General features: G+C 46.4%; 1 protein-coding gene across 2 annotated transcripts in view; it reads right to left on the bottom strand.

Annotated features, from left to right (window-relative positions):
* ELMO1 (engulfment and cell motility 1) overlaps window positions 1-20,761 on the bottom strand; it is a 251,108-nt gene that overhangs the window by 28,865 nt on the left and 201,482 nt on the right. For both annotated transcript variants that reach the window (XM_074199240.1, XM_074199241.1), the window contains one exon: window positions 5,191-5,354. In XM_074199240.1, coding sequence (XP_074055341.1) covers window positions 5,191-5,354 — 164 coding nt within the window. The remainder of the gene's footprint in view (window positions 1-5,190; window positions 5,355-20,761) is intronic.

Genomic DNA, 20,761 nt, shown 5'->3' with positions numbered 1-20,761 from the left:
ACTGAGGTCAACAGAGTTCAATGACTTGCCCAGGGTCACACAGAATCTGAAGCCGAATTTGAACTTGGGAAGATGATCCAGGCCTGGTGCTCTTTGTGCTCTGGTACCCCCCAACCACCCTAGCATATAATAAGTGTTTAATACATTCTTGCTGACTGACAGCATTTGCCAGAGCTAATGTCATCTGTCTATGTTGAGCATCCTGGGGCACAGCTGACCCTGGTTGACATCGATGGACAAGACAGCACTCATCGGTGAGTGTGTAAGTGGCCTCTAGCTCTTGTTATCTGATATGCTGATGCCTTCCCCTCTTTAGAGTGGGACGTGGAAATGCAGCTGTCATCCCTGGCTTGTTTCCTTGATGATATGAAGTCCCCTCAGGCTCCATCTCAGGCTGTCCGATCATAGAAGCTGTTTATTATTGACTTTCCTGTTGGAGAAAATGGATCGGCAAATTGGTTGTTTCCACCTGCATTGACTCTGGCTGAGGGGGGATTGAGAAGGGCCATACACCGTCTTACTCTGCAGCAAATCACCAGGGCTAAGTCATTGAAGTGGTGAGAAAAGGAAGACCTGAGAGTGGAAAAAAGACCCATCTCAAGAGAGTTGGGGCATTTCCCATCTTCATCAACTGTAGAACTCATGGGCTTCTCTACTTGGAAACATCAATACTTAGGACAATGTCTGGTGAACAGAAGTGCCCATTAGTGCTCTCTTTCCCCCTCTCTGTTGTATGACTGTCTATCTATTGCTCTATCTTGGATGAAGCAGATCAATTTAGGGGCAGAAGCTAATGAGATTCCATAAGCCAGGAAAACCACTTTGAGGAGTCATCATTTTTAATTCAGTTTTTATTATGTTAGCACTCGATAGAGGTCTTCACAGCTGGTTTTTATTTTTTAAGAGTTGGAAAGAACCTTGAAAAACTATTTAATTCAATCTCCTTATTTGATAACGAAGGGAATGAAATCCTAGAGAGGGGAACTGATGTGGCTGAAGACAGCTAGGTAGATTGATAATTTTGAAAGATGAAAGCCACTCTGGAGGTCATTTTCTCCATTCCTTTCATTTTATAGATGAGGCAATTGAGACCCGTTGCAGCAGTGAATTGATTTGTCTGGAGTCCTCAGTGCTTTATATAGGAATGAAAGGATCACAGCTCAGTGACTGCAGATCCAGTGTTCCTTCCACTGTAGATTAAAGGTATTAGCCTGGCTACCAAATTGAAGCTTTCCCGGGTCATTGTGCTAATCTCATTGCTGTATGCCTGTGAAACCTGAACAGTCTACCAGCCCGTGTCAGGAACCTGAATCACTTCCATTTGAATTGTCTGAGAAAGATCCTGCAGATCACTTGGAAAGATAAGATACCAGACACTGACGTCCTTTCTTGAGATTAAACTGCTAAGCTTTCAAACACTACTGCAGAGAGGACTACTGTGATGGACTGGCCACGTTGTTTGAATACCAAATGTATGGTAGACTATTTTTGGAGAACTCTCACAAGGCACGTGTTCTCATGGAAGTCAGAAGAAGCGATACAAGGACATTCTTAAGGTCTCTCTGAAGACCTTTGGAAACAGTAGCAGGATGTGAGAGACACTGGCACAGGTCCGCCCAACATGGTGGGTTCACATCAGTGTGCTGTGCTCTGTGAGTGAAGCAGAACTGAAGTAGCTCAAAAGAAATGTGAGATGCAGAAATTTAGGATCGTCTCCACTCCAAATGCTCAAATGGACTGCTTGTGTTTGACCTGCGATAGAGCTTTCTGAGCTCGTATTAGTCTGATCAGACACAGTTAGGCACACTCTACCTTGACCCCAACATAGTGATGTCACTTTGGTCCGGATCCCAACACAGTGATTCCATTTTGGTTGATACCAACAAAGTGATAGTATTTTTGGTTCAGATCTCAACATAGTGATGCCATTTTGGTCCTTTTCAAGAATGAAGGACTACAACCATACCACAATCTGGCATTAACATCCAGGCCTTCTAACTCCCTACACTATACTCTTTTCTTATCACTAAGTGATCTTTTACATTCACATTGCCCACTACAATTTTTTTTCTTCTTGAAAGGAAGACTATCCATTTAACAGATTGCTCCTAGGGCTATCCTTTGAATTCATATAGATCATAAGGACTCCAGAAGATAATTGAGTGATAATGGTCATGGATGAGAATGCCTACTCTAAAATAAAAAAAAAAGTTCTCATGTTAACCTGACCACTAAAGCTCTGCACTCCATTTAGCCTCCCCTCCTGGGTTTGCCATCAAAACAAGAGAGGAATGACTTCCAAATACTGCTTTAATTAGTGCTGCTTCTTCTGTCCATTAACATCTCAATTGAGTCATGGATGCCCTTTTCGTACTTATTGAAAACCCCAAAGTGAAAAGTAATTAATGGTCCTGTTCTTAGAGAAATCAGAAAAGACCAAGAAATAGAGCAAAAGGTCCTCCTTTTCCCGACCTGTTGGAAACTGCATCCCAAATAGTCTCCGCTCACCCTTTTGGTGGGACAAGCCCCCCCCCCCCCAATCATTATCTCTACCACAGACAGCTCCCAACACCCTACAACCCTTAGCACATACTAGGAGCTTCATAGATGTTTATGGACTGAATGTCTCATTATGAAGACCAGTATCTGGAGGCTCAGAGGTTTCTGCCAGGCAGGACGCATTCTGAGGGCAGCACCGGGTGGTCCTTGTTGCTTTGTTAGTCCCATTCAAAACCTCACACACATTCCTGCCTGTTTTTTCCTTTCATTCTTTTTGGGTCATGGGGAGCCTATATGGTATTCATCTCCCTCTCAGTGATAGCCTGAGGCATGGGGAGAGAGCAGGATCTGAGGCTTAAAGTCAGGAAGAAGTGGTCTCCAGTGCCCCTCAGACATATGCCAGCAAGGCTTCCTAGGGGATCTTTTAGTCTCTGGCACCGCCCCAGTCGGTGTTCATTGAGGAAGCCCCGTGAGTCATCTTCCACCCTCAGGGAGGGCTCTCTCTCCAGAAGACATGTCTCATGATGGGAGTTCTTCCCTGGTGAGATCACAGACTGTTCTCACAACGATCTCCATCCTACTGTGTGGCTGTTCTCCTGGAGCAGGAGAACAGTGCCCCACCCCTAGCAGGTCCTGGATAAATGCTTAGTGAATGAATGAATGAATGAATGAACAAGGAGCAGGTTGCCCTGTAAAATGTGAAGTTTTCTTTCAGCTTGTATGTTTTGCTGTTTTTCCCTTTGTTATAAACCTTGGCTTTGGGGCTTCTCTGCCTAAAGGACTTTGCCCCTGGCAGGGCCCAAGGAATGAGGAGGCCACACACAAATCCACTGCTGCCTGAGCTGGGAGAGGGCATGGGAAACCTGGAGATACGGAGCCAGAGGAGCAGCACAGATTAGGGGGGCCACTGCTTGGCCTGGACAATGATCTCATCTTCTGGTTTTAAGTACTAGCTAAAGGACAATGACCACAAAAACAATAGCAGCATTTAAATAATATTTACTATGCACCAATCATTATGTTGGGTCCTACAACAACCTTGGGAGGGAGAGGTTACTCTCAGCCCCATTTTTATAGTTGAGGAAACTGAGGCAGACCAAGTTAAAAATGTCCTGCCCAGGGTCACTCATCTGAGGTGGGATTGGAACTTGTATCTTCCTAACCCTGGCCCCAGCCTTCTAGCTACTAGATGTATGATGGTGGATGATAAAATCACCTTGGGCAGCTCACATATAGGCTATCAAGATCACTGCATCAGGAGTCAGGACTTGGGTTCAAGTCCCACTTGGGCCACTTCCTTCCTTCAGGACATGGGCAGATTGTGCCTTCAGGCTCTGGTCTGTGCAATGACAGGGGTTGGTCAAGGTGATCCCTAAGACTCATGAGCTTGTTCTTTTGATTATCGCATGCAAGGAGCCGAGATATTGCTCATCCCATGTCTCAGATACCCAATAACATGACATTGGGAGGTAGAGGAGTGGGTCTGGCCCCTCACTCAGTGTGACCTTTCCTGGGGCCCTCAGGCCTGCCTTCCTGCTGAGCTCCTTGCCAGGCCACCCTTCAGACCCTTCTGTCTGATCCTAGGAAACCCAGGGAGAACTTTGGGCTGCCCCACTGTTTTGGGTCTTGGCCCTGTGAGAATTCAAATACCATGTCCTGGAAGGTTCATGGTGAATTGGGCCCCACCTTTGCATTGCCCCCTAGAGCAGAGGAAATGTCTAGGATGGGCACTAACATGGGGCCAACGAGGCCTGGAGGCCACGGGTGAGTGACGACGTACTGGGCCTCTCCAGGGAGAAGCTTATCGCCCCTAGCCACATCTCTTTTCAGGCAGGCCTCCTACGATCTGGAGGGAACCACTTCCCCCAAATCCTTCCCAGTCTTGCAAATTGAGGCCTAATAACATGAATCAAGACCTGGCAGGTAGGTTTGTCCGATCTTGAGAGTTTGAAGCCCACCCAGGACACCACTCATTACCAGGTGTTCAGGACATTTGGACCTAGGGACAGAAGGAATGATGCAGGTGTTCCAGTTGGCACCCAGAAGGAAAGGCCTTGGCTGCCTCTGGATGGATGAACATCTGCCTTGTGGCTGAGAATCCCTCAGAGAAGAGGCTCTTCCACTAGCCAGTGAGGAACAGGTGGTAGTGGCGGGGGCTAGGGAGATTGGAGGAGGGAAGGAAGAGCCCCGCTGCTCTCACCCATTCTGCCAGACATGACTGGCACTCTCTGGGGGCTTCTCTGGACCTGCCTGTGATGGGGTAACTTAGCACTGAAAAGGCCACCAACTGGAGGAGAATTTCACAGAGACAAAGCAAAACATGCTGGGAGAACTTGGGAAAGGTCAAACTCATTTTTATCAAAGCTAAACACTGTGGAGAGGGAGTGACCAAAACTGTGGGAGTTCTGAACACCTGGGTATTCACTGAGGGGGTGCGATAGGGGCTCAGGTAGCAGAGAGGCCCTAACAAATCAGCAAACATCCAAGGGCAGCCAGTGATGCTGTGCCAGGCCCCAGGAAAGAGCTCCTTCGTATGTGTGTCTAAGCACACACTACATGCAGATTCCCATGCACACACACATGATAGTTTACCACATCCATACACATTCAGGCAGCTCTTGGATGATCAGCCCTTGGAGAGCCCCTTAGCTGGTGGGTTGGGGGGGGTCAGGGGAAGGAGGAACAACTTACAAGATCGGCCGAGACTGGAAATCCTCCTGGTTCATCCTCTCCGATTGGCGGATTTTCAGGATTTCTGTGTAGCTCAGATTCTGCAGTTTGTTCTTGAACTGGTCCAGAGAGCTAGGCTTGGTAGTGAGAGCCCTCATGATCTGCTCCTTCACCACTTGCATTACCTGGGGGGAGGCAGAAGATAACAATGATCTGGGGTCCAATTGGCAGGTAGGGAGTTGGGGCAACATCCTTCTGGAGCTGGGGTGGTGCAGGCTCCACAGATACTGGCTTCTAATACTGCATCTGCTTAGGACTGCAGGGATGGGGGTCTGACAAGGAAGCCCAAGGCAGGAGAGTGCCCCCTCCCCAGGCTGATCACTATTCCAACATGGGAAAGGATTGTTCTTTTATGACTAACCAGAATCTCTGAGCACATGACTCATAGGCCCATTGATGGACATATACACATTGTTGGACGTGGATGCCCATATGTATACACACCCTGCCTAATGGACGCACACATACATATAGATCAAAGATGATGGGCTTATGTGAACTCATCCAACCCTTCTCCAGAGCTATTTGGAACTATGCCCAAAGGGCAACAAAAATGTGCATACCCTTGACCCAGCAATACCACTACTGGGTCTATACCCTGAAGAGATGAGGAAAAAGAGTAAAAACATCACGTGTACAAAAATATTTATAGCAGCCCTGTTTGTGGTGGCAAAGAATTGGAAATCCAGTAAATGTCCTTCAATTGGGGAATGGCTTAGCAAACTGTGGTCTATGTATGTCAGGGAACACTATTGTTCTATTAGAAACCAGGAGGGACGGGATTTCAGGGAAGCCTGGAGGGATTTGCATGAACTGATGCTGAGTGAGATGAGCAGAACCAGAAAAACATCATACACCCTAACAGCAACATGGGGGTGATGTTCAACCTTGAAGGACTCGCTCATTCCATCAGTGCAACAATCAGGGACAATTTTGGGCTGTCTGCAAAGGAGAGTGCCATCTGTATCCAGATAAAGAGCTGTGGAGTTTGAACAAAGTCCAAGGACTATTCCTTTTAATTTAGAAAAAAACAGGTAGGTTATTGTCTGATCTTGTTACCTCTTAGACTTCTTGTCTCTTCTCTAAGGATATGATTTCTCTCATCACACTCAATTTGGATCAAGGTACAACATGGAAACAAAGTAAAGACTGACAGATTGATTTCCATGGGGGGGGGGGAGTAAGAATGGGGGGGGGAAATTGTAAAACTCAAATAATATCTTTAATAAAAATAAATTTAAAAAAAGATGATGGGCTTAGAACCTCATCACTTTAGACTTTGATAGGACCTTCCTGGGGGTGGAGTCTAACCCAGACAAGAATGAGGATCCAAGTTACATTAATCTGAAGAACCAAGTTCGAATCTTGATTCTACCTCCATCCACTTCATCTCTTGGTCTTCAGTTTCTTCTACTGTAAAATGAGGAAATGGACTAGACCTTTCTTTATTTGAGGAAATGGCTTAATCTCAATCCTTCCCCTTCTCTTGCTTGTACATTTAGGCCTCATCAAATAAAACGAGCCCCTTGTAAACCACCAGGCAGGTGGGAGTCTGAAGCTCCCAGGGCACCATTTTGTGTATAGGGCATTGGCGCAGCTATTACAATTAGCATACAGAAGGCAACTGTGGAAAGAATAAATCTCCCTCAAATATGGTCCTTCATCTCCCAACTTAGTCCCTACCTTGGCCCTGGCCTGGAGAGGGAATTCACCCAAGCCTTAGTGAATATTTTATACATGAACAGTCAAGGCTAAACTGGGAGCAAATGGGAGAAAGGCAGAGAAAGGATCCCAATTCTGTGCATTGGGATGATGTTGGCCAGTCCAAGGAGAAAAGTCCCGACTTCTCCTTACCAGTGGCATCATATTCTACAGGAGCTGTGGGGAAGGGCTCCATCCTCACAGCTGACATTCACCTAGCGCTTCTGCTCCTGATCATGACTGAGCCTCACAACACCCTTGGAAAGAGGTCTGGCAACCATCCACCCAACAAGCACCTACTATGTGTTGGCACTTGGATGACAAGAAGGATGAAGTTCCCATTTCCAAAGAGCTCACTCCCAGTTCAAAGTCCATGGCTCTCAGTTCCCCCACCTGTAAGATGCTCACCTGATTGCTTCTCATTGGTGAGTTGTGACTACTAAGATACTATCCCAGCTCCAAAGCTCATTATCTTATTCTCACCTCCCCCCCACCCCAGAACTTGATTATGGAAACAGCTTAGTAAAGGTTTGTTGGGTTGATGTTCTGAAGATGAGGAAACTGCGGTTGGGGAAATTAAGGAACTTGCCTGGGTTGGCAGCAGCTAGTTAAAGGGGAATAGGATTTCTGTTGTGCTCCCTGGTGCTTTCTCTAGAAGTTGGGGTCTTCTAGCCAACCAGTCTGACCTTGGTGTGAATCACGGTGCATCTGATCAGCAAGGAAGAAGTCAACAAATGACAGTGGCCCACTGTTCCCTGGTGCCAGCTTCCTTGGTGAGCCCCAACCCCCAAACTCTAGGGAAGGCTGCTAGTATATGTCTGTATTTGTCTGGAAACTTAGGGGACTCAGGATCCATTTTGCTTAGGAGTCTGGAGACAGAACAAATGCAAAATAGGACTGAGCATCTTTGTCTTTTCTTCACCCTCTAATCACTATTCCTGATGGGGGCACCTGTCTCTGGCTCTGATAAGTCAATCTTGCATACATATTATGGTTATAAAAGGGGGGCACTGATTGCATGTCCCAAAGGGGTGGGCTCAGAACCACAGCTTGGACTTGTCAAGGATATTAGGGAGGGTCCTTTGGGGGGGCAAAGCCAATCCACATTGATTGCAATGTGTTCTTTCTAATTAAAGAGGGAAAGCTCTGATGAAGCAATTAAAATGATGAAAGTCACAGACATCAGCCTTAATTCTGACCTTTCTGTGTAACATTTCAAAACCTTTCAGTGACTGTTTGCAAAACAACCAGGGCTGTGACTCAAAGGCAACATCCTCTAAATGGCTCTCAGTTGGCATTAGAAGGTGGGGAAGGAATACCGTCCATGCTGATATGCACCAGTCCCACCACAAACTGGCACCACCACACCCAGAATTTATCTAGTCTAGGGTATCTTCATCTGATTGGTGCCATGGACCCCTTGGGGAGCCATATAGTAAAGGCCATGGATCCTTTCTTTCAATAATGCTTTGTAATGCAGAGGATCACAAAGGAAGTCAATGATTTGGAATTATTAATGAAATATTAACCCCGAGGACTCCATGTAAAGAGTCCCAGATTTAGAATTGGTAAATCCATGAACCAATGAATTGGATTGGACTGGATAGCCTTCAGGTCTCTGTCCATGAGATGCTCATGGTCTAGTTGGCACAATACTTTTTGTTCCTTGGAAGAATGATTTAAAAGTTGCCAAGGGGCATGGAAATCCCAGGACAAAAGACTAGCTTGGTCTCATTTCTTGGCATGGATATTCCATTCCTAGTTCCATTAATAACAGTTGCCAGTCCTCTTGTGTTGGAGGCTTAAAAAACACATCCTCTCTTCTGACCCTCCATGTGAGGCCTGGAGAGAGTTTTACTCTCCCTATTTTAACTGATGAGGAAACTGAGCTGCAGGACAGTTTGAGTCCTGGTCTTGTGGGCTCAGCCTTTACAAAGGGTCAGACCAGTGTGGTGGGGATTGGAAGTATAATGTCCCCATCTCTGACCTCTTAAGACAGAATATGACAGAGAAATCATCCAGGTAGGGCTGGGGTGGGGTATGTTCATCCACAGAGAACAGAACTGGAGAGGGGTCAAAAATGACAATGGACTAAGTAAAACCTCAAGGTTTCCCAATCAAGAGATTCTTCTTAACTTTGGAGAAAGCAGTTGGGTAAAGAGATTGGAAGCCAGACTACATGGAGTTGAGAAAGTAATGGGAGGTGAGGAAAAATGAGTATGGTTAGGTTTTCCTAGGAGTCTGAATGAGAAAAGGAGAGCTAGAGGTCCATAATTGGAGCCTCTAGCAGGCTGTCCAAATCAAATGAAGATTATTCCATGATTAGAGACTTTAGCAGAGCAGCAGGGAAGGATGGACTAAGAGATGCTGAGAGTTGCAGAGAAAGAATGAAGGTGGGTACAAGCTTCCAAGAGAGAATTGTGCAGGGACCTGGACAGAGAAGGACAAGAGCAAAAGAAGAGAGACTGGGTGGGCCAGGCTGAGGGATCCATTAGAGAAAGAGGACTGAAGAGAAGAAAAGGTCTGACTTGAAGAATTCCAAGAAATCCAATCAAGGGACCTGCCTCTTAGAAAACAGAGGGGCCAACTTGGAATGAGGTTAAAGCTATTTTGAGTAGAGGCTTCCCCAGAGCAGAGAACATAACTTCAGCAGTTCCAGACCTCTGTCTAGACAAGAAAAGCCAGGATTCTTGGTCTCCCTTTACCCGCTCTGAATCTAGAAGGTCCCTTAGAGTCTGTATTCATGGAAATGAAAAGAAATCCGTTCCCAGAGAGGCCAAGTTTAGCCTTCCCAATCCTCCTCCAATCTGAGCTCACAGGATGGACTTGTCTTTTTTGAGGGGAATCACTATAAAGGTGACTGTGAATTCCATGTGGACATTCATGACTGGGAGGCTGGATTCCATTCCTGTGAATCCTTCCTCTGAAGTTTCCACTCAGCTACAACAGCCGGAGTCCACTTGTGGGGAGATCTGTCTGCTGGTGTCCACTGAGGACCCTACTTCAATTTGGGCTGGATGGTGAATGACAAACTTTTAGCTCCTGAAAACCACATGCCAAGTCTCTGAAGGTCTAAGATCCACAATAACACCATCCCAGACCCCCGAGGTCTTGGAGGGAGGAAGCTCTGTCCAAATGATGATGTGAGATAGCCCAGACTCTATCACTAGGCAGTCACATGTTAGGTCCCATCTTGGACCACAATGACATTTTAGGAAACAGGGATTGAGACTGGAATCAGACTTCTCATCTGATCATCCTGGGTTGAAAGGGAGATGCTATGATTAAACTTCATTTTATAGATGAAAAATGGAGGATGAAAAAGGATAAGAGACTTGAGCAGGTTGTCCAGGGCAGTAGGGAGAGGGGGAGCCTCTTTCTGCCTAGAATGGAGCTTATTGGGGAAAAAATTAATGCAAAAACTGAAGGAGTCTTTATTAAGGAGTCTGTGTTACCCAGGTCGTATGAGCCTGGAAATAAGCCAGTCAGATTGGTTGGAGTGACCAGGCCAGCCAGGAATGGATGCCCTGGAAATGACAGCTCGAGGTTGTCCTGGCCAAGCGTTGGAGAATTTCATCAGAAAGGATGGTGGGAGCAGCTGTCTGAACACCCATTATAATACCTTTTAAATTAAGGGGGAAGTTGCTTTTATACCAGGGGAAAAAAAGAAGAAAACCTAATATATTGCCAAATGAGTTAATGCAGGGTCAACTCCTGGACAGTGGGGGTGTGGAAGCATCCTTCCCTCCTGCCCTGGCACCTGCTGTGACCTGATCCAGGACTGGCAACCAAAAATGAGTAGAGGCCCCATCTTCTCCCTGCATCCTGCCTTGGGCTGAGCCAGAAAAAGGGAGGCGGTGAGGGGCATCACTGGAACAACAACCCTTCCCTGTCTAATTAAAAAGGAGCCAAATTAACGCAATCATCTCAACACACTCGCTGGGAGTAAATTGAAGACAGCGGATGGTCGGCTGAACCTTAAGTTATTTTCACCGATGTCTCACGGAACCCGCCTCTGGCAAAGTCAGACTGGATGAAGCCACATTAGTGGGTGGCATTTTACCCGTAGCTTCAGATAAACAAAATGTCTCTTTAAGTCAACCAGGACATGCAGCCACGGGGAGTGCGGGAGGAGGGAGAGACCAGGCAATCTTGTTTTCCTACAGACGGTTTCAGCAAGAAGAACCAAGGAGTTTGGGTACAAGATTGAAAATAAATTACTCATCTTTATGCCCATGATAGCCAGACTTTTCCATTGGAATAACAAGGCTCATTTCTATGCCTCTTTGGGGTTTGCAGACCCTTCTATGAGATAAGCAGTGTGAGCATAATTAGCTTTACTGTTGAGGACACTGAGGCTCTGGCAGATAAAAATAATTTGTCTAGGGTCACTCAGCTGGCAGGGTCTAAGACTGGAGACCTTCTCATCCCAAATGCAGAGCTCCATTCATTCACCTCCCTAGTGTCCTTTCCTGTCTTTGGCCATAACCCTTTGAGCAGGAAGGTGGGAGCCATGATTTCAGTTTTAGGGTTGATGTCTGAGAGGCTTTGCTTCTTGGAAACCTTCCTAGGGCTCTTGGATGTACTCCAGTCACTAATCCAGTGGGGTTAGTGCTTTTAGGATGGGGAAAGATATCATGAATAGCATGCTCTTGATTTTCCTTGGCTTCCTTCTGTGAGAAGGGCATTTCAGTTCCAGAATTATCAGCTCTAGAAGGTTTTCCTCAATGTTGTAAACAAAAACCCATACGCTGTTGGTAGAGTTGCAAAATGGTCCTACCATTCTAGAGACTGATTGGCAGTTATGGGATTGAAGTCACCAAATTATTCCAATCCTTCAAACCAGAAATCCCACCACTGAGTCCCAAGGAGTAAAAAAACTAAAAACAAAGACTATCAAAAAACTATGGAAGATTTGTATGAATTGATGCATCATGATATAAGCCAAAACATAACAATGAAACTGAAAAAAAGATGACCAACAAGCTAAGTGTTGTGTTGTTGGCACAATCAATGTAGGTCCCAGAGAAGAGATAAGGAGACACATCTTCCTTCTTTCCTTGGAAAAGTGAGGGATCTAGGGTCAGAGGGTTGCAACACCACTGGGCATAATTGCTGAGTTATTTGTTTTTATCTGTATTGTTGTTACCACAAAATGTTTACTAGCATGAGGGGAGGAGGGATGTCTAGAAATTACTATGATAGAAAAATCAAAGGTACCAATGAAAGTTGAATTAAAAATAAAATATAAAGTAATGCTATTGACTTAAACTGATATAAAAGAGGCAGCCCAGGATAGCAGATAGAGAAACAGCCTCAAAGTTAAGATGATTTGGTTCAAAAAGGCAACTCTCCAGCAAGGTGGCAGAGTGGTCCGAGTTCTGGACCTGGGACCAAGAAGACCTAGTTCAAATCCTGCCTCAGAGGTTTAGTAGTTGTGTGACTATGGGCAAGGAAGTCATTGAGACTCTCACAGCTTCAGTTTCCTTTGCTGTAAAGTGAGGTTAATAGCCCCAACCTCAAAGGAATGTCATGAGGATCCTGCATGTTCACCATGAAAACTGAGATCCGTAGCTATTATTAGTATGAGAGATTGCAGAGAAGGTGCTTGCCTGCTTTGGGAGGGAGATTTCCCATACCTGGGAGCTCACTGAACCAAAAAATCACAGATTCATTTCCTCTCTTTATTCCACAGTAACAGTAAAAATACAAAAACATTCACTGAGATGCAGGGGCTCCTGGCTTTGTTCTCTGGCAAGGAGGAGGCAGAGTGGAGTGGGGCTGAATGATCCCTAGACATGACCAACTAGGGGGTGTCAGAGATCGCCAGCTATTTAGAGATCCCTTCCCTCCCTGCCTCATTCATTCACTAGTGACAAGAATAAAGGCAAATAAATGGCAAAAATCCGGGCAGAAGCAAAAGGAAATGTCTTGAATAGCAAACCTCCAAAACATGGAGAATCGCCTCTATGAAAGAGAAACGAGAGCTTCCGGGGATGTTGGGAGTAAGGAAAAACTGGGAAGCTCTGAGCCCAGGGGAGGGGCTCCTCTCCCCTGGCACATTTGGGGCGAGGAGAGCTGTTCGGTGCTGCCCAATGAAACAGGACAGGGAAACTGGCCAGGGGACTCAATAAACCTCCCATAAGCAGATTGGTCAGGCAAGACTGCAGGAGCAATGGGGCAGAGGAGCCCTGGGCTTGGCAGGCGTAAAGTGGCTGGGCTGTCAGGAGGGGGCCCTCGCCCTAAATCTGAATTACTAGTAGAGCGAATTCCCCTAAGAGAAGACGAAAGCTTGCAGGAGGCAGCTGAGGCCGGCTTCTGTGCCTTAGACAAGGCTGGGGAGGGAGGACTCGGGGTGCCCACACACTGGCTGGGGACCTCAGCATAATCTCCAGGGGCCAAGAATGGCTCTTAAAGAACTAGACAGTTCTGCCCTCTTCCCCTCCCTGGGGCACTGTCCTTCTCTCTCTTCCAGATGTTCTTTAAGGATCTGCTGACTAATAGATATTCACTCTGAGAGCCGGGGGCTCTGCTGTTCCACGCTGGCCATGACATGGATGGCTATTAGTGTGTCTATAATGGAAGGGAAGTTTCAATGGTCCCTCCGGGGAGGCTGGGCTCCTTGAGATAAGGTCTCCAGGCAGGACACCAGTGTCCCCTCTGGCTGTGCACCTTTTCTTCAGTGCCCCACAATTATTTGGGAGGAGTGCAGGGGATGGTCAGAGAGGTCTGTGGCAAGCCTTTATGGGCACCCTGCCTATTCTATGCCTAATAATCTATGAAGCATTGTAATTGTTTCTGGGAAAGGCAGGTAGCCAAGAAATATGTCTAAACAATTTCACTTTTTTCTATATGCGTCAGAAGAACAATGGGGTATTTTAAAGTGAAGGATGCATTGATGGCATCACGACGCCTCATTATTGTTGGGAAAAGTTAAAAAAAGTATATTCCTATTGGTATGAATATGAATTCTGAATCTATTGTTATAGAGTAGCTCATAGACTAAATGCAAAAAAACCCAAACTGCAACCCCCCCCCGAACCTTCTGAGTCACTGATGCCCCTCCAGTGTGTGTGTGTGTGTGTGTGTGTGTGTGTGTGTATGTTTCTAAAGAACTAGACCAGGGGTGCACAAACCACCCAGCCCAGCAGGAGAGGTGGCAAGTCAGGACCCAGATATACACAGAGACGCTTAGCATGGGAGGTGCCAGGAAGTTCAGAACCACAGCTCAAATCTGTCCTCAAGACACTCACTAGCTGTGTGTCCCTGGGTGAGTCACTTCACCCTGTTTGTCTCAGTTTTCTCAACTATAAAATGAACTGGAGAAGGAAATGGCAAAATTACACTAGCATCTTTATCAAATAAACCCCCAAACAGGATTACAAAAGTTGGACACAACTGAAACAACTAAACCAACTGTGTGTCCTTGGACAAATTGCTTCATGTTGTCAGTCCTCAGTTTCTTCAACTGTAAAGTGAGGGGGGTAGACTATAGTAGTTCAGAGAGCTTCTGGTAGACTTCTGGATCTAGGAACAGATTGCATCCCATCCTCTCCATTCGTGTAGCTGCTTCCCCCATGGCCACCTCCATGACGACTGCCTGGCTGTCTCATGGCAGAGGATTAGATGGGTTCTATTTGGCTCCAGAAGGCAGAGCCAGGGGCAATGAATGGAAATCCCAGAGAGAGACTTAATTAGATGTCAGGAAGAACTGCATTAGTGAGAGCTGTGCAGGGGTAGAGACTGGGTCTGTGGCTGGGCATAGCCAGGTGGTGAGAAGTTGGCAGAGCTGGGGCAAAAGGCACCGAGACCTTTGGTGGATGACACAGAATACTCCACTCTAAAGTTATAGGAGTGGAAGAGGACAGTAGGGTAGGGAAGGGGGAAGAGAAGACAAGCATCATATTTCATCTGGAGGGTGTCTGGCAGGGAAACACCACACAGATGTCCACAGGGCCACAAGAAGCAGTGTCAGACCCATGACAAAAATCTTAGCAGACAATACAGACAGAAAAGTCTTCCTTCCTTATCTAGGACAGAAATCTGAGTGCAGAGGATCAGGTATCAAAGAAGAAAATGGAGGTTTCATAGCCTTGTTAGAAAATGGAGAAGACTTTAAGAATTGGTAACAAATTAACAGATATCCACATTTGACCCACCAGAAGTTATTTTCTAACCCAATGGCCCTTGCTGCCATTTTTCTAAATCACTCATTATCTGATTGGTGAAGTTTGGGGATCTCAGAACATTCTGGATCTTCTGTTCATTTGGAAAGCTGGTACATCTGGGCTGCACTCACCCCTGCCAAGAAGAGGCAGGCAAGCTGGGCTCTGCCCAAGCTGCCAAGACATCCAAAGCAACCTTCAATTTTCCTTGGGAAAATTGGGTACATGGACACCATTTTTGGCTGCCCTGAGAGGGTCAGAGGTTTAGGACTAGAAGAGTGAGAGTCCCACACCTCCTCTGGTCAGACCCCGACCAGTGGACACTGAGCAGCTCAGGGGCCATGTTCTAGGAAAGAGGCGGATAAGCTGGAGGACAGGAGTCCCAGTTATGATGGGCCTCAAGTTCATGGCATATGAGGATCTGTCAAAGGAAATGGGAACTTTTGTCTGGAAGGCTCCAGAGGGACATGGAACAGTGGGAAGGGTGGGGGAAAGTTGAAGAGGCAGAATTCAGTTTAAGGTCATGAATAACTTCCTTGTAGTAAAAGGCTTTGCTTTGAGAGAGTGGTTCCTCATCATTAGTCATCTTTAATGAATTGTGATCTCTCAAGGGAATTGTGACTTGGTTCAGATAAGAATTGGTGGCCATAAAGTTCCTTCCAATGCTAAGAATGGGACATTGACACCTAGAATCTCCATCCCTTTTGGTCTTTACACTGAATTTTACTCCTAGCATTGTTCTTCTCTAGCTATGTGACCTTGAGCAAATAACAGTATCTCTCTGGGCCTAATTCTCCCCATCCATCAAATGCTTTAAATGATATTTTTCTTTCTCTTACCAAGATCTCTCTCTCTCTCTCTCTCTCTCTCTCTCTCTCTCTCTCTCTCTCTCTCTCTCTCTCTCTCTCCCTCCCTCCCCATGGGCCCCTCATACTCTGTTCAAAAAGAAAAAAACCCTACATCAAACTCATGTAATAGCTATGGACAGTCAAGAATAGCAATCCTCACCTTGACCATGTTCAGAAACGTGTGTCTCCCACTGTGCCTCTGGCTTATTCCCTTCTGTTGGGAGGAGGGCAGCCTTCTTCCTCACCAGACCTTTGAAACCAAGCCTGAATGTTGCATTGATAAGAGGTATTGAGACTCAGCCTAGTAGTGCCTAAAGGTCCACTTGGCTCCCAGATCCTCTGACTGTGTGACTTGACTTTAAGCCTAGGAGACATCATTTCCAGTCAGCTAATTTGAAGAGTGACCATTGGCTAACACTGACTGTGTGGTTCATGGAGGCAAAACAACCAATGGCACTTCCCATAAGAGATAAAAGAATCTCTTCAAAACATACTTGGGCCCCAGAATACTGAGGGAAGCAGTTCTCTGGCCTTCCTCCGAATGTCCTTCCTCTGAATGTCCTTCCTCTGTCTGACCCTGGAAAGAGCACAGGCAGCCGGGAAGTCCATGGATTTGATCATCTGCATCATTTGGTAGATAAAAGGTAAAAAAGATACTAAATGCTCTCCTGTTGACTGTCCAGGAGAAGGGTTCTGAATTGGAGTCTGTAGATTTAGCTTTTAGGAATATTTTGATAATTGTATTTCCAGATGATTGGGTCCCTTTATCAGCAATCAGTAAACATGTATGAAGCACCTACTATGTACTGGGAAGTATGTTAAATACTGGGGGTACATAAAGGGCAAAAGACAGGGAATAATTAAGAGAGGGAGGGTACCAGAAGGAAGAGGCTGAGAAAGCATCCAGGTAAAGACGGGTGCTACAGGAAGCCAGGGACATCAGAAAGGAGGAGAGGGAGCCTTTCTGATGTGGGGTCAGCCACAGTCACCCACACTCCCTGAAGGCAATCTCTGCTTTGCTGGGGGCATGGCAGCTCCAGGTATGAGAACAGCACCCAGAATGACCATGATGGGGCCTAATAAAAGGGTTCTCAAGTGAGCCTCAGACCCTACCCAGAGAATCATTGGGGTAGTCTGTAGGGAGGCATCTGTACAACTCAGTGACCCAGTCCTAAGAGCCCAGATTTCATTTTGATAACTCAGGAAATCTGTTGGGAACAAGAAAAATGACCCTGACCAGGCTCTTTGAGATGTCTTCAACAAGCCTCCTCAACTAGAAGTAGGAATGATTAGTGGGGCCGTCTGGCTAGAAAGCAAGGCGAGGGATTGTGCTTCTTCTTGAACCCTTTCAGTGATGAAGAGATCATTACTTATCATCTGGGCTGCTGCTGGGGTTGGACATTTGGATACTTCAGGATAGTGCTGCTTGTGAAACTCTTTAGACTGAGCATCCAGGACCGGAAGTTCTAGTGATCTTCCCACAAACCCCAGCTTGGTCCCTTGAACCCACAACCAATTTGCCTCCTCCTTTCATGCATCTGAGGTCATGGATTTAAAGTTGGAAGGGCCTCTAGGACCTCCTCATTTTACAGATGAGAAAACTGAGGCCATAAAGAATAGGGCAGCCCAGTGGAGACTGGAAAGCAGATCATCTCTTTCACCTCAACCCCTGAGCTTCACCTGCTGGGCTTCTGCATCTCCCTCTCCTCCCACACTAAATGCTCTACATTTCACTAAGAATTCCTCAGTTGACACTGTTTAGATCCCCCCTTTTCTCTGGGGCTGCTCCACTCCATGAGTCTCCTCCTCTCAGCCCCCTCCCTCCTCAGGTGACATAGTTGCATTCTAGCCCCTGAGGTTGTTTATAGATTGGGATCTTGGTATCTACCATATTTTGGCAATACCTCCCCCCCACAGTTCCCCCACCTTGGAGGCTCTCCTCTAAATGACAGATGGACATGGCAGTCAAGGACAAAGGCAACCCTAGGGCACATCTAACTCAATCCCAAGCACTGACCCTAGCATGAGAGAGCTGGCTGTAGAACCATAGGTCATACAATCTAATATGCCCATTCTATTGATAAGACTAGGGGAAGATACTGGTCCAGTAGTCCACTAAGACCTTCATATCCTTTTTAGAACAAATATTATCTATCCATGCCATCTCCTCTCTGTTCAGTGTTCTACTCTACCTAGGAACCTATTTGGATTCTAATCCTGTCATCCATTAGATCAGTTCTCTTTCCTATCTTTGCATCATCTAACCACTTGGTATCTGCACAGATCATAAAAATGATAAGGATAGGGCCAAGTAGAGATCCCTGGGGCACTCCACTAGAGACCTATTAGTCTGCCAAGCTGATACTAAGCTCAGTCATAAAACTAGCCTTGAATCCATATGATTATCTAACTCACATTTCTTCATTTTCTGAACAAGAGCTTAATCAAAACCCTTGCCAATATTGAAGTAAGCTATTTCCATGACCTGCATTAATTTAGATATCCTGGAGAGGAAGGGAGGAAGGGGGAGAGAGAGAGAGAGAGAGAGAGAGAGAGAGAGAGAGAGAGAGACAGACAGACAGACAGACAGACAGACAGACAGACAGAGACAGAGAGGGAAACAGAGAGGGAATGAGGTGAATTTGGCATGACCTGTGCTTGATGAAACCAGGCTGGCTTTGGGGAACTATCACTTCCCTTCCAAATACTCCCCAGCAATCTCTTGAGTCACCCCCTCTAGCTAGAGAAGGAAAAGGAAAATCACTCCAGGATCTTTGCCTAGAAAACCCCAAATGGGGCCACCAAAAAACAGCTGCACAACAATTAACTTCTTGACTCTAAGGCAGGATCTTTGTCCATCACGTAACACTGTCTCTCTATTAGAGTCTTAATAGGAATAAATAGAAAATTTTATGTTCAGGTTCCAAAAAATTGTGCTTACAAAATCAAGATGGGGAAGGAAAGGGTAGACAATAGTTCACAAGAATAAATACCTTGAGGTTTTTGTGGCCCACAAGCTCTAAATAGTCAACAAGGGGAGAGAATGACAAGGAAGTTGATGGGCCCTGGAGAGAGATATCCAGGAAGTGGATGATGAAAGCCTTACTGTCCCCTCTGTGATTCAGATATTGCCTGGAATATTGGTCTCAGGAGATGGCCCATAGAATGGAGGATTTCCAGGAGCACTTTCAGTGGAGGAGGACTGGGACCGGCCGGATCTCGGAGAATTAAATGAAGGGTGGGGGAGATTTAGCCTGGAGAAAAGAGGAGATCTGAGGAGGTCTTCAGAGATTTGAGGCCTTGTGCTACTGAAGAGGGATTGGCTCTCTCTGCTTGGCCCCAAAGACTGAATGAAAAGCAAAGGGTGGGCAGTGCAGTGTCATCCTCAATAGAAGAAGAACTTCCTAAGGCCAGATGAGATGGGGCCTCATAAGGTAATGAGCTCCCCATCCCCAGAGGTATTCCTCCATAGAGGGGATTCTCCTCCAGTCAAGGGCTAGACCAGATGGTGCCTGAGCTCCCTCCCACCTCGGAGGTTCTGTGCTTCTCTCTTTCTTTATTCATCCAAGTTAGGTTGGGAGAAGGACAAAAATAGTCCTGCTCCTACGTGCCTGTACTATCTTGCATGCAGGCGCTCCTAGGGAGGCTTCCCAACATTTGCCTCCTCAGCAGAAAGGAGGGCAGTTACCGTGGGGTCCCTGAATGCTTATGCATCCCATTCCCCTTCAGAAGGCACTCCATACTCAGTGATCCCTGGGGGCCTTCCCATTCCAGGTCTATGATGGCATCCCATGTCCCCTTCCCAATCTGAGCCTCAGGTTCTTCCACTGGAAAATGGGGGAGGGATGTGGGCCTTTGATATTCCTTCCATTGTGGAAACTTCAGTCCTCACAGACACCATCACATGGCTGTCCCAACTCTTTTTGGCTTCATGTCAGAAATTGTACGGGTGCCTCTTAATTATAAGACTAATTTTCGCCATTAAACTGACCTCTGGTATTCCCCTGCATCTCTTCTATTCCTTTTATAAAAGCTGCCTATGTTTTATTTAATAGGGTCTGGAATAAATGTCAGACTGTAATTAGCTGTGCCTCCCTTACGCCACCCCCTCCCCTCCCCCGACGACAGCCATCCATCTTCCAGCTCTTGAGGTTGTTCAGTCGGAGGCCCCGTCCCTCTGAAGACCAGACTGAGTGGGGTTGGCTTATTATGAGGCAATGTCCTTGACCGTAAAACTATCTCCAAGATCTACAGTGGCTCAGGTCTCTGGCATCAGACACATGGAGCCACCATCATCTTGTCCTTGTTCCTTTCTCCCTTCTTCTCAAAGCTGATATGACGGGAGCTTTACAGATGAGAAAACTGAGGCCTGAGGTCACCCAAAGGCAAGAGTCAGATCTTGGCTCTTCTGAGTCGTTACATCACATGATCTCCCTCCCCCAATTTTCAGTGTTCTTCCTAAGCAAGGTCTCATTTGGATCTAGTTGTTTTGGGGGTAACTGTAACCATTAAAAACCTAGGAAAGCCTGCTGGGGCCCAGCCCAGAGATAGAGGGGCCACCCTTCAGGTCTTCTGGCTGGAGAACCTAGGAACCAGCACCCAATGGACTGCTCATGGCCACTGATTGGTCCTCCCTCAGCACTCCCTCCTAACTCTGGGCTTAGTCTGGCGGCCCAAATGCACAAAACAAAACAAAACAAGTTATGAAACTTCTATTGGCAACGGACCTTTCCTCCTTAAAAATTCTATGATCCCACCCCATAGCTGGATCTCTCAGACATTTAAAAAAATCCAGATAATCAAGCTTCTTTTACCAGC

This window comes from Macrotis lagotis, chromosome 8 (assembly GCF_037893015.1).
Source record: "Macrotis lagotis isolate mMagLag1 chromosome 8, bilby.v1.9.chrom.fasta, whole genome shotgun sequence".
In the NCBI taxonomy this organism is placed as follows: Eukaryota; Metazoa; Chordata; class Mammalia; order Peramelemorphia; family Peramelidae; genus Macrotis; species Macrotis lagotis.
Note: the sequence above shows the minus strand (reverse complement) of the source record. Positions and strands in the feature narration are given on the sequence as shown.